This window comes from Prionailurus bengalensis, chromosome A1 (assembly GCF_016509475.1).
Source record: "Prionailurus bengalensis isolate Pbe53 chromosome A1, Fcat_Pben_1.1_paternal_pri, whole genome shotgun sequence".
NCBI classification, from domain to species: domain Eukaryota; kingdom Metazoa; phylum Chordata; class Mammalia; order Carnivora; family Felidae; genus Prionailurus; species Prionailurus bengalensis.
In genome coordinates this window covers 191,345,764-191,360,161 of record NC_057343.1, presented here as the reverse complement: position 1 = coordinate 191,360,161, position 14,398 = coordinate 191,345,764, and the positions used below count along the sequence as shown (strand labels likewise).

Below are 14,398 nucleotides of genomic sequence, written 5' to 3'. Positions count from 1 at the left end.
AGAATAAGGGTGGAGTTAGTTGGGAATCTGGGCATCAAGCAGCCAGAACAGTGTTAATCCTGCTGCCCATAAGGCTGATTCCACCTAGACTCAGACCCCTATAGTCCCCTACATGCATTCTGTTCCCTCAGAACATCACTGATACATTATCTTACAATTTTTTCTAAGCATTAAGAAATATTAACCACCCCATAATGTTCTTTTTTTTCCCCCTCACTGTGCATGGAGGAGGTATTTGAGAATCAGAAGCAGCGATTTCTGCCCTTTGTAGGAAGGGGTTGAAATAAATAAAGGGTTATGAATATGTTACAATAGGTCTGAGCCTTAGAGCTGAATAAAATACTAGCCAACTCAAATTTTTCCTAAAGCTGATATTAAACGGAGATTTTCTTGGGACGGAAGACCAAACCAAAAAAGGCCAGGATCATGGGTTAGATTTCTTCATTAGGTCAGTGATCTGATGACCTCTATTCTAAGGATGCAGGGCAACACTCCAAACTCAACCAGCCAGTTCACAAATGGATAGTTTTTATCACAAGATCATGAAAGGTTCTGAGTCCTGCTATTGGAAAAAAAGAATCAGAAGTCATATATTCTCTAGTGGCAGGTCAGTACCGCAATGGAGTCTAAAGGAAGAGTTATCTAATTCTCCAAACCAATTAAAAGTTAAACAGTGGAGGGTCCCCTTCAGTTGTCAGCTGTGTCACAAGGAATTTGTTGCCAACAGTTTTTAAACTACTTTAGTAGTTTTTAAACTACTTTAGTAGTATATTTGCATATAGTTTAAAAATGAATTAGAGTCATAATTAATATAACTCTCAACCATATGACTACAAATATGCTTTTTAGATTGAGAAAGGGATAAACTTAACCATGAGCTCTTAGGGATTTGAGCATGACCCATGGAGTTGTATCCTGCATGTCACCATCATCCTTTGTATGTCACAGCTAAGAAGTGACGGACAAACACTGGCAGTGAAACTCCAAGAAAACTGCATTTCCTCTTGGAGACACTGGAACACCGTTCTCTAAGAAGCACAAGCAGGCTCTAATGGTTTGGGGTACAGGGAACACAAACTCCCATCATGATGCCTTCCAAAGAGTGACTCAGGTCTTAGAAGAACCCAGTGCTCTCCACTGTATGAGCCCAGATACTAAATATTAAGAGTTGTGACTAAGAGTTGTGGCTGCTACCAGAATTCTCTCTCAAAGGCTTGGGTTAAAAAAATCCTTCACTGTAAAATACGGGGAGACAGAGCTGGCTTGTTCTTCTTCCTCATGGTACATGCAGTCTGTAAATTCCCTGAGGAGTCATTATGTCGGCATGGATGCTCCCCTTCCTTTCTCTTGTTGTGGAGGCTACCTCAGAACTTTCAGTCACCACTGCCCAAATTCCCTTGGGACAGAGGGACTTAAGTTTTGGGGCTGTTCAAAATGGGTCCTCTTCAAAAATTCATGAAGTGAAAAAGACACATGTGGTCAAGCCAATTTTACAGCTAAAGACCCTAAGACAGAAATGAAGTCTGTCTAGGGTTTCACCAGCACCAAATCGCCTGCTACAGACCTAGTGCTCCTTGCACACATTTACTTTCCTGGTTCTCTTCCAAGTTCTTTGTTGTCAACCGCACTTCTCTCCAAGGCCCCCACAAGAGGTATAACAGAGGCTCTTAGGGCCAACTGGGAGGAACACTTGGGTTGTACCATCCTCACACGCTCTTGCTCTCCTCACCTTGCTGCTTGACTCACCCAGTGGCAGCTGCCATGATGCACCCGCCATCAGCTGCGCTGGCCGAGCAGCAATCCGCAGAATCATGGCTCATGCCGAAGTTGTGGCCCATCTCGTGGGCCATGGTGGCAGCCACGCCAATGGCATTCTCAGAGTGGTCCTGCCCAAGGGGAGAGTTCAGGTCAAGAAGACAGCTCTCCTTACTCCCTATTCCTGTCTTTTCTTAGCCGGGCCTCAAAGCTCTCCACTGATGCCATGATCAGCACATACAAGCTTGGTTATGAAAGCCTGTGCTTTTAACTGTCATGCTACATCTGTGTATAAATACGGGATGGATAAAGGGGTGGACAAACAGATGGGTGGACAAACTCCCCACAGGTTAGAAATGAATATTCAAAACAGTCCCACAAAGCCAGAGGGAATTTCAAAAGAAGGCAGTAATTTCCTAACCAGGACTTTGAGACAAGCTCTTGTTTCATAATGATATGCATAAAAACACAAGACCTAGGATAAATAATATTTATCTCTATTATCTTACTATTCTCCAGCCCCTGGTTTGGAACACATGAGGGATCTAGTGACATCACTAGATGTAACATAATCACTTACAGGGTTTTCTTGAGTTTGAAAATTGGGGATAAAATATAATAAATGAAAATTCAGGGGCACAAGCATGGCTCAGTTGGTTAAACATCTGATTTCACCTGAGGTTATGATCTCAGGGTTGTGAGATCAAGCCTCATGCAGGCTCTGCTGACAGTGTGGAGCCTGCTTGGGGTTCTCTCTCTCCCTCTGTTCCCTTCCACCACTCACACCCCACTCTCACTCTAATAAAAAATTGACTAAAAAAAATAAGTAAATGAAAATTCATCCTTGGGTACCTCCATCTCTTAGAACTTAATGACTTCATTTTAAACAATTGCCTTACTAGGGGCACCTAGGTGGCTCAGTCAGTTAAGCATCTGACTTTGGCTCAGGTCATGATCTCACAGTTCATGAGTTTGAGTCCTGTGTCAGGCTCTATGCTGACAGCTCGGAGCCTGGAGCCTGCTTTGGATTCTATGTGTCTCTCTCTCTCCCCCTCCCCTGCTCATAGTTTGTCTCTCTCTTTCTCTCAAAAATAAATAAAACATTTTTAAAAAATTTTAAGTAACTGCCCTACTTGATCAACTGTTTTTCCTGAAATAATAAATATAATTTTTTTTTTTTTCACAAGATGACCTCCTATCCTATGAGGCAGTTTTCTGCCTTCTGCAGCATCAATATATTGGCTGATCAACTCACCATGTTGACTCCTCCAGACTGGTACACGGAGCACATGGCCATGAGGGGGGCCAGCCCAATGGTGGTGCCGTGGAAGGACATACCCCTGGACGAGGGAACAAGAGAAGGCCATTCAGATGGGAGTTGAGAGGGCTGTTCCACTGTGCCCAGGAGCAGGTGGCCATCACGATTGTTCCTTGGCCCTGCTGACATCTCCAGATCACTCCCAAGGAGAGAGATCCTGGTATTCTAAGCCAACTGGACAACTTCCAGGTCACCACACCTCTCGCTTCCTCTCACCTATTCTCTTACTGCTCCAGAGAAGTGGAAAGAGCAAAAGGTCCCCTTTTCCCACAAATATGCCCAGAGCCCCATTCCCTGGAAGGAAATGGGCAGGTCTTGTAAAGCTGCATCCCATTCCTGCTGCAGAGGAAAAGGTCAGAGGGAGGGGTTGAGAGAAGAGTGGCACAGGTTCTGATGCTGAAGTGACTCATGACCACTTCCGCCAGCTGCCAGGGTCCTGTGCCATATCCCCGGCTCTGTGGTATGCATATGGGGGTAGGGTGGGGGGATTGGGCAGCAGCTGTGGGGGCTGATGCTTCATTTCCACATCACTTCGAGCCAAGGAAACAGATGTGTCCCATCAGGAGCCTCACAAAGTGCAGCTGGGTGCAAAGATGAACTGTTTCTGCCTTTGTTTTGCAATTTGTGATCCTAATCTTCCAACAGCCAGCTACATTCCCCCAGTTCAATACACCCCTCTCTCGGCTGTATCCATCCAGGGCAGGGGAGAAGGGATGAATAAAACACTGGTATTCTCATGCATGCTATAAATATGTAATTTATTTAAAGGTGTACAGAGAAATTCATTATGTGGTACTTTCATATTGTCATGTTTGTCTTCTCATCTAGACCATGATATCTTTGAGAGCCAAGATGGCCTTATTTATTTTGGGGTCACCAGAACTTAGCATAGAATCTGACACATAGGGTGTACTTAATAAAAGTCTGCTGTATTGAAGCCAAATTCTTCTTCAGAGAAACAATCTGCAAAAGAATACATAAAATAGGGGCTCCTGGGTGGCTCAGTTGGTTGAGCATCCCACTCTTGGTCTTGGCTCAGGTCATGATCCCATGGTTTGTGGGATCGAGCCCCAACTTGGGCTTTGAGCGGACAGCATGAAGCCTGCTTGGGATTCTCTCTCTCCCTCTCTCTACCCCTCCCGCCACTCTCTCTCTCAAAATAAATACACATTAAGCAAAATTAAAGAGGGGTGCCTCGGTGGCTCAGTCAGTTGAGCATCCCATTTCAGCTCAGGTCATGACCTCACTGTTTGTGAGTTCAAGCGCCACATTGGGCTCTCTGCTGTCAGAGCAAAGCCTGCTTTGAATCCTCTGTCTCCCTCTCTCCTTCTTTCTGTCTCTCTCTTACAATAAATAAATTAAAAAATTAAAAATTAAAAAGATTATAAGAAAAGAATACATAAAATACATGCAAATTGATATGAAGCCCCACAGGTTATTTTATAAACTTAGACATAGCTCTAAGGAAGTCCTACTGGATTCAAGATCTTTCCCAAAGCAAGACATCAGGCTTCCAAAATTCAGGCAAAACCCAAAAACTTCCTAGGTGAATGTATCATTGTGAATAACCAGAGTCCAGATTTTTGGTAGTTATTTCTCCATTTCTTTTAAAGAGTGAACAAATGTTTAAATGATTGTTGATTCAGAGAGATTTTTTAGGGAACAAAAGGAAAATAGTTTTATTATGTATGTGCCTTTTGTTATAATGGTGTCAGAATACCTTTGGATGCCAACACTAAAAATACCGGATAATCACCCCCTGGGAGACATCAGGTATCACCACGACCCCTGTACAGGGTCTATTCTTTCGGGGATTGAAGATATTCCAACACAACTCCCCCACCCCACCCCAATGTCTCCCTCCCACCAATCGCACAGCTCCTGCACTGTCTGCCACTTACATGAGTTCAGGCTGTCAGCCCTGGGCCCCTGGGAACAAAGTGTAGGACGACCTAAGGAAGGCTCCCTCCTGCTACTGCTTTGGGAGATTAGTATGCGTACGGAAACAAAGCACCAAGAAGACCACAGTGAGCCCCTTAGAAAGTCTGTTTGAGAGCAGCCAATGAGAGTCAGTCACCTCCCAAATACACACCCAATCGGTTCTGATGTTCAACTGAATATGCGTAAATCTAATTTTTTTCATCTAGATTGTAAACACTTCTTGGGGTTGTTATGCCTCTCAGGGTTTTAATATTTTGCTGGGTGTGCTGGGGGCAGAGCACAGGTCTGAGAAATAAGTAATTACTTGGACCAGAGACGCAAAATGGCCAGTACTCCCAGTACTCAGCACTGGGGGGAGGGGGAGGGCAGACAGCATACACACACACACACACACACACACACACACCCCAAAGGCAGGGGGGTGCAGCCAGGGCTGAGGCAACCTATATGGAAAAGGGTTACTCACGTGATTAACTGTGCATTGTCGTGGTTCTTCTGGGTGAGCAGCTTGCGCCTCCAACTGAGAAATGACCAGAGAGTAGAGTAGGGGTTCTCCGAAACTTCACACATATTCCCATGAGTCCATACTTCCAAGCCCACAAGGGCAATCCGGATGTTCAAGGATCGGTAAAACTGAAAGCACACACAGAAAAGCCACAGCCTCCTCCGTCAGCACCACCTGAGATTTATAAGCCCCTTCCTAGCCTAAGCACTCAGATACCAGATTCCTTTTCTGCACATTCCTCTAAGGACAGGGAGGCAACAGGTGTGGCTATTCACATTTTTTCAGGAGGGATCGGTGAGATTCTGAGCACAATGTGCAACATTTTGGTGGCAGAGCTGGGGTGACTTAGCTTAGAGACAGGACAGGACACAGACTTGCTTTCAAACATGTACAGGGCTTTCCCGCACAGATAGGATCAGCGCTGTTTCACTCAATCCTACAGTGGGGCTCATCCAGTAGGTAAAACACGTAAGACCCCTTTCATTTTAAAATAGGAAAAAAGTTGGGGCTCCTGGGTGGCGCAGTCGGTTAAGCGTCCGACTTCAGCCAGGTCACGATCTCGCGGTCTGGGAGTTCGAGCCCCGCGTCAGGCTCTGGGCTGATGGCTCGGAGCCTGGAGCCTGTTTCCAATTCTGTGTCTCCCTCTCTCTCTGCCCCTCCCCCGTTCATGCTCTGTCTCTCTCTGTCCCAAAAATAAATAAACGTTGAAAAAAAAAAATTTTTAAATAGGAAAAAAGCTTTTAAATGAAGTTAGTCATGAGTAAGCTCAGAGCTAAGCTCTGCCATTGTCTGTAAATAAGCACCTATGGTCCAGCTGCCTAGGAGTCATCTCCCCCAATTCCTTACATGGTACTTACCTGTTTTATATGTGTCTAGAAAGTTCTCTCATACCAAATTCCTCTTGTATGCTGAGGTATAATTTAAATACCAACAAATCCACCCATTTGGGGGTATACAGCTCAATATTTTTAGTTTATTTACCAAGAAGTAAAGTGATCACCATAATCCAATTTGAGAGTATTTTCATCATACCAATAAGGCCCCTCGTGTCTATTTATAGTAATTTCCCATTTTAACCCTCAGAACCAAACAATCACAAATCTATTTTCTGTCTCTATAGATCTACCTTTTCTAGACATTTCCTAGAAACAGAATTACAGAATATGTGGTCTTTTGTGTCTGCGGCTTCTTTCGCTTAGCATGTTTTTGAGATTCATCCATCTCATGGCCTGTATCAGTTTATCATTCTTTTAAATTGCTAAATAGTATTTCGCTGTATGGATATGCCAAATTGTATATGGATTATTGTGTGATGTCTCCCACTCCTTTTGGAAGTGAATGGGTGGGTGTAAATGATATACAAGTAGAGAGAGAACGCTTATTCTCAAAAGTTTCCTTTCCCATCACTGGAGGTGTTCAGGCTTTGTCAACAATACCACAAACATGTTGCCAGCATTGGTCTGCAAAGGTCCAGATAACCTTCAGAGTTCTGACCAACCCAGAGAGCCTAAGAGTCTATAAATGACACCTGACTCTCAGGATCCTTCAGATTAGAGCTACACCTTACCTTTGTGACACAGTGTCTTTCATCTCACGTACGTAAACAGGAAGAGGGTTTTCTTTAAAGCTAAGCACTACTGGAAGGCGTATGTTCAAGGGATTCTTTGGCCTACCCTAGAGATCACTTGAGGCAGTAACTTTGAAAAAAAAAACAACAACGCATGTAAACCCGGATCACATGAACAGAAGATACTATCTTAATCCAAAACCCGCAGGGGCTGCAGCAACTAAAAACAATCCTAACACCAATGTTTATCAAGCACATTCTATGTACCAAGCACAGAAGCTTAGAAAAAGTCAGTAACTTGCCCAAAGTCTCAGAGGGAGGACTGTGGAGCCAGGATTAAGGCCCAGGTTATCAGATCAGGTCTCAGAGTCACTCAAGACCCTCACTGGTTAAGTGCTGGCATATTAACACATCCAGAGAATCATCTTGCCCCCGGCTGGAAGTTGCGCTGTAAGATGGGCTCCAGATTCAGTGAAATATCAGTAGATTTCAAAGGAAATTTTGATTTTCCAGTTTTGTGCCAGGTCGATCATTACAGAAAACAAAGGGTTTTGGATTCCAATTTGAACTTGCTTCGTGAGGGAGCTTTTAAGGACTTAAACTTGGCTTTTTCACAGTTAAGGAAAAAACATTTTGGACTGGGTTCATGATTCAGCAAATTAGTGTGATTCATTCCAGTTTTAGTTCAACAACAGTTCAGTTCAAGTAGCTGGGTCAGCAAGCCTCAGAGAAGTGGGTTTGCCTTTCCTCACCCCAGTTGGAGTGACTAAAGTCAGCTGCTGAGGAGAAAACCAAGAGTGCTCGACAGAAGGGACCAGCTAGCAAGGCCAGGGGCTTTGAGTAAGGGCTGGGGCTTGGTGTCCCCTCTTTTCCACTTTTCATCTGCACTTCTGGTTCCACCACCCAGACCAGCTGGTGAGTCCACGAAGGGGAGACCCAGCCAGGCCTCCCACCTGCTGAGTCTCCAGAACAATAGATGTCACGTGAGTGATGGCAGGATCTGCCTCCTTGGTATCCCCCCCAGAAAACAAGCTTTTCTTGTTTTCCCAGATGTTGAGTGTTTGGGATGTAGAATCATTTGAATGTTATTGTTGAGTGAATTAAGAGCTAGAAAGAGGACTGAACTGTGTCCCTGGAGTCCTTCCTTCCAGGAAATGCTGATGTTTGACTTTCACCTGTCACTGACCAGTGTTTTCAGAGCCATCTAGGCCAAAACAAAAACACAGACCCCAGACCCTCTCACCTGATGACTTCAGAACACTAGCAAATTTGCTTGAAAATCCATAAAAAAATTTTAAGTTATCTTCTTTATCTATTAGTGGCCAAAAAAATAATAATAATAATTTCCCCTGTAGACTTGGGATCCATGAATCCCTAACAGGCCCAGAATTAAGCTTCAGAAGAGCTATGAGTGCCCTGAAACCATACAATAAATGTTTTTAGATTCTCGAGAGACCTGTGACCCCAAACATATTAAAATCTACTTTTAAAAACTATTTACTACTAGCCTATCAAGAGGTTTATCTTTTCCACTGCAGTTTGCAGTTTCACATAAAGTATTTCCAAGTCCCCGACCAGCCTGCTCTAGGAAAATTCAAGAATTTGGGTATTTCCTAAGGACATGTTTAAAAGGGCCTGATCAAGGAAAGTTAACCATTCACAAAGACTTTCTAAGAGACAAATAATTTTAGAATCATTTTACAGATGGAGACTATACAGATTGCCCAAAACAACCCACTCAACTTTTAAGGCCCTGTACTTTTCCCATGCTGACCTACCTCAATTCTCCCCTAAGTCAGAAAATTTCTGGGCTTTATACCTGGAAGGAACCTCAGAGAACCTTAAAGCAGTCTTTTTTTTTTTTTTTTTTTTTTGAACCTTAAAGCATTCTTAAACTAGGTTACCCAGCAACCATTGCAGGGGTGAGGGGAAGAAGCAAGAGGACATCACTTCAGATCCTCACCCTTGCTTTGGTTTAGAGCAGTCTGTTTTCGTCTGATTTTTATATTAGACATCGTCCTAAGATTTCATTTAAAAGAAGGATTCCACCAGAAAAACAAAAATAATTGCAGGCCATTGGTTTACGCCATGCCCTCTACTTTGTAAATTAAAAACATAACAAAACAAAACTGCAAACCAAAGAAGGTAAGTTACCTGGCTAAGGTCACATAGTTGAGGGCTTTGTCATGAACACCCTGAGCCTCTATACCATTGCTATTGCCTCTCAGAAACTGGCTGGGTGACCAATCCACGAGGCAGCTCAGGGGCCGTGTGATCTCCTACCCTGCAGCACCTCTAAGGTGCTGGCACCTTTCCCACAAAGTACACACCTGGTCTCACCTTATCAACGTAATTGGCGATCTCCATGAGCTTGTGTTTGGTGGCATCCTGGTCTCGGCGATTCTTCTGAAACTAAATGGAATAAGCAGAGCTAGGTGAGACCTCAGGACCCCTTCCTGTGCCCCATTTCTTGTCTTTCAATTAGCTTTTATTTTCTCCAGTCTTCTATGAGCAGTTATTTTTTTATGACTTCCTCCTCCCTGCCCCTACATACAGTTTCAGCTCAGGGATGGTAGAACCTGGGTCACATTCATCTTGGTATCCCCAACTATCAGTTCAGTGCCAGGCACACAGTAGGCATGTAATAGTTGTGTAGTGAACTGAATTATCTTCCTCCAGCCCTTGAAATCAAATCTGTTCTTCTGTCCTCCAAATTAACAGGTCTCCTGCAAACTCTCACTGGGGCTTAGAAGTGGGACCAATCTGATCCTTGCTTTGGTCATCACCCCAACTTGAAGCCATCATCACAGGGATCTCATGAGGACTCCCTACATGTGATCAATCAACACTGATCAAATAGCTGCTGAATGTCTTTGATGACAAGGCATTGCGTTTGGGACGAGGTAGGACACAGTGTGTGAGATCCTGGTACTGGTCTAGAGGACCTTAAATTAAAACAGAAAGAGAGCCAGAAATAACAACAATGGCAGATTCTGTATTTAAGGAGTACACAATTAAAATGGGCACATAAATACTGCATGAGGCCACATGAACGACACACATGGGTGCTGGCAACCAGGACGATAAGCCCTTGGAAAACAGGCTTCATCTGGCATGCCACTCCGACTGATGGCAGTGCCTTTCTACAAAAATTCTGAGACTGCAGGGGGTTCAGTAGGAGAGAGTGCTGTGCTCGATTATAAATGTCTGCCATGGGTACCAGGAGGGAGACATTTCAGTGTGTAGCCTCACATTTATCATTCCTGCCTGAATGGGATACATCTCTTTCAGCTGCAATGATGAAGGAAAGCTTCACAATGTAAAGATAAAATTTGCTACAATTGCAACCTAAATTTGCAAATTATGGGCATGTTCTGTACACTGCTATTGTTGTATAAAAACCTATGTGATTTATCTTATATACACACTTATATACGTTACTTCAATTCCAACCCTTCACATCCTTCCTCCACCCCATCCTGCAAAAATATCCAAGCAAAAAACACAAAGAACAGCCAAATAAAACACTCTGGGGTATTTGTTGGCACGGGCGTGTGTCCCAGCCATGATACAAGGGAGAAACCCACCATTTCTTATTCTCCCACTGCTTTTGGACTTTCCTGGGCTTCCTTAGGACTGTTACTCATCAGAACAGTCAATCATCTCACCTCACTGTTGCCTTCTACAGAGATAAATTTAATGCAAAGCCCCATGACTTGGACCTATGACTTGTGAATCCTGAAGTTTCTCTTTATGGAGTCTTCCCATTTCTAAATTGGTCTTCCTGCAGAGAAAGTGTTGTAGCATTTACCGAATATTTATTAGAACATCAGATTTCATTGTTTTTCACATATATTAATATTCAAATATATTAATCCTATCTTCAAACAGCTGCCTGATGTTACCACAGTAGTTTAAGTAATGTACCATGTTGTCTAAGAGTCTCAAGCAGGAGTAGCAAACTTTTTGCAAATGGCCAGACTGTAAATATTTGAGGCTTTGCAAGACACATTGTGTCATCTCAACTACTCCACTGTGCCACTGCAGTTCAAAAGCAGCCATGGACAATACACACAGCAGGGATCATTTGCTCCAGTAGAACTCTATTTACAAAAATATGTGGTGGGCTGGTTTTGGCAATAGGCTATAATTTGCGGACCCCTGATCTAAAGAAAGAAATATCTCAATACTTTCTAGCGTGACACAGGAAGTAAAACAGGGTCATCACCTGGCCTTTCCCAACTACCCCACATTCTGACCAGAATATGAAAGCACTTTGCATGCCTGTTTTTACAACTATCCTGCATCATCTTGCAACATCCTATCTTGCACTTTCCCTGCCTAGATTTCCCATTTCACTTGAGGACTGAATAAACAGAGAACCACCCCAGGCCCTCCCACCTAAGCCCAGGGAGTGAGCAGCTGCCTGGTCATTTTTACTGCAACAACTCTCTCTCTCTGCGGCTCTGCTCCCTGCACTGAGTTCAGAGCCCAGAGAAGGAGCCTGGCCTGTCTCAGCATCAGGTTGTAAATCACAGATAAGGCAGCCCTGCCCTGCCTTGTCTTCCCAACCTCTCAGATTAATTAATTGTCAGGGATACATTTCTGCCTGCAGAGGGTGAGAGATCACTTGAAAAGGGAGTCAGGAAGGAGTGGTGTGGGGAGGCGGGGGGTTTGTGAGCCTGTGAACCCAGCCTGGCTGATTACATCCCACTCCAGTGAATCATTCAAAGCCCAGGACGCTGAGAAATGAGCATATTCCCGATCCATAGGCTGCACGAATCACCGCCTATCATCAATGCCTATGAGACTGGTGCTGGAGCCTCTCTACTCTGGAACAGGAAGATGGCTCTAGACCACACCCTAGTCCTAGATGCACCTTGGGAGCCACTTTTCCTCTTGGGGGTTTGCTGTGACCCTGAAGGTCAGGAGACTAAAGGTGCCCACCCAATACCTACCCCACCCCCACTTCTTCAGCTTCCAGAGTTTCGCACCTAGTAGGTTTTAGAACCCTGAAGCAAGATTCCACTGTGGCGAGTGCAGGGCCAGAGGGCAGGATCACCCCACCTTTACATTAGAGCAGCAGGGTACCAGGAGCTTTCATCTGAACAAAAGATTCTGTGGCTAAAAAAAAAAAAAAAGTTTCAAGACCACTGTATTAGATGATCTCAGATCATCTAATAAAAGCTTAAATGGAAAAATGTCCTGGAGTCAGGAACTCAGCTCTTTTCCAGCAGCCCTCTCACTATAAGGCAGTCCTGCTGGGCAGGGGCCAGCATCTGTTACCTCTCCCCATGACGGCGGAGCCTCAGTTTTTAAATCAGCTTTAGATTTTTCTTCCCACACTGCTCTCCTACCCTACACATACACCAGTCTTTGGAAAGGAAAACAAAAAGAAAAGAAAAAAGAAAAAAAAAAAAAGGAAAGGCTGCTGGAGAAACCAATAGTGACATCAGTTACAAAGCTAAATTCTTCTCAAAGCAGAACACGATGTCCCCTTGGCCTGGAATGCCCTTCACCTCCACTTGTCTGCCCCGTTAACAACTCCTTGTCCTTTAAGGCAGTGCAAGGCCACCTGCTCCTGCCACTAATGCTCTTGAAGGCGGCTCTTCAGGCCTGAAGCCTAGTGTTCTTCCCATAACCTGCACTGCTCCACAATCTGTGCTCTGGGATTATGGACTAGGTAAAGCCACCTTGGGATGAGTTCTTTCCGTGGAGCTGGTAACTGCACCATCTGGATGGGGAATGAGACAGACAGAGCTCTGGGGGATCCCCAGGCAAGGTGGCAGTGTTAGAACATGGGGAGTACTCAGCTCGTCGTGCCTTTCCATACCCAGATGTGCTTAGTTGTGGGTGAGTCACTACATGAACTGAGAACTGGGGGTGAAATATGACGAATTTAGGCAAATATGGGTTCTAAAACCTGAACCCATTCTTCAGGTGTCAGCTTCAACATCACCACGTGGGAGCTTACCCCAATTCCCAAACCATGGGGCACTTCTCATTATCTTGGCTCTGATCCTCTATAAAGACCGATCCTGGCAGTTACCACACTTGAAACTATAGAGTTCTTGTGCTCCTACCATAAACTCTGATGTCAGGGGCAGGTCTGTCTTAATCTCCTGGGGCCAAGCACGGTGCTTGACATATAAGAGAAAATCATGATATCGCTGATGAACAAATGAAATGAAAGAGTGAGAGAGACAAGTGTTCACCAAATCTTAGAAGCCAAGGCCCATGAAAACCTGGCGTGATTTGAGAAATATAGAATTAGGCAGACAGCTTTTCCTTAGGTCAGCAGTTCTCAAACTTGCCTGTGTACAGAGTCACCCAGAGGGCTTGTTAAAACATTGGATTCCTGGACCCCAGTCCCATAGATTAGGACTCAGCAGGTCTGGGGTGGGGCCCAAGAATTAGCACCTCACAAGTTCCTAGGTACCGCTGATGCTTTGGGAACCATGGTTCTCATTTGGCACGAACAGGATTACAAAAATGGACCCACACATGGGCTGGAAAATTATATTCAATCAGATGATTGCAAATATACTTTTTGTCTTTGCAAAAAAAAAAAATTTTTTTTTAAATTTCTATAGAGAATTTATGGACTCCCTAAGATTAAGCACCAAAACCTAAAGATCTTCAGACTCAGTTTAAGAAATGTTCATCTAAATAACACTAGTTGCCTGATTTTCTATCTGATTAATGTATGGAGCCATAAGAGATTTTTTCTTTTTCCCCCGAGCCCCCCAACTGTTCAAAATAGCAAAAACAGCCCTTGGTCAGATTTAAGGCCAAAATCACATGACAAACTGGGGAAAGATCAATGTTTCAGCATTTCCCCCAAAGTGGTTTGAAGCCTGGAATGGAAGCTATCAAAAGAGTGCTTTTCTGTAAAAAAACAAAAACAAAAACAAAAACCCTGTCTCCCCCTTACCTCTGCATAATCAGCCACAAGGTAAAGTTCCACGTACTTCATGGAGTGTAAATCTTCCCTTTTCATCTAAGAAAGAGATATATGCAGATCAGAGCTGTAGAAATGATGAGCGTTTCCTCATTTTGAAAAACTACTAAGATATTGAGGAGGGCACCTTTTGGGATGAGCACTGGGTGTTGTATGGAAACCAATTTGACAATAAATTTCATATACTGAAAAAAAAAACTACTAAGAAATAGTGCTAGTTGATAAGCAGTGCTGGTTACTAACTTTACACCCGGCACTAGAGCCATTCTGGCTGCAGTTGCCATTACTCTCACTACACCTTCTACCTGCCATCTTGGTTATCATTGGGGCTGCTCTGAGACTATCAGTCCA

At 44.0% G+C, this 14,398-nt stretch overlaps 1 protein-coding gene across 2 annotated transcripts in view; it reads right to left on the bottom strand.

The window, feature by feature from the left end:
- Positions 1-14,398, bottom strand: part of ADAM19 (ADAM metallopeptidase domain 19) — an 81,103-nt gene that overhangs the window by 18,664 nt on the left and 48,041 nt on the right. For both annotated transcript variants that reach the window (XM_043597258.1, XM_043597268.1), the window contains 5 exons: positions 14,021-14,086; positions 9,427-9,498; positions 5,481-5,647; positions 3,011-3,095; positions 1,747-1,886 (listed from right to left, as the gene is read on the bottom strand). In XM_043597258.1, the coding sequence (XP_043453193.1) occupies positions 1,747-1,886; positions 3,011-3,095; positions 5,481-5,647; positions 9,427-9,498; positions 14,021-14,086 (530 nt within the window). The remainder of the gene's footprint in view (positions 1-1,746; positions 1,887-3,010; positions 3,096-5,480; positions 5,648-9,426; positions 9,499-14,020; positions 14,087-14,398) is intronic.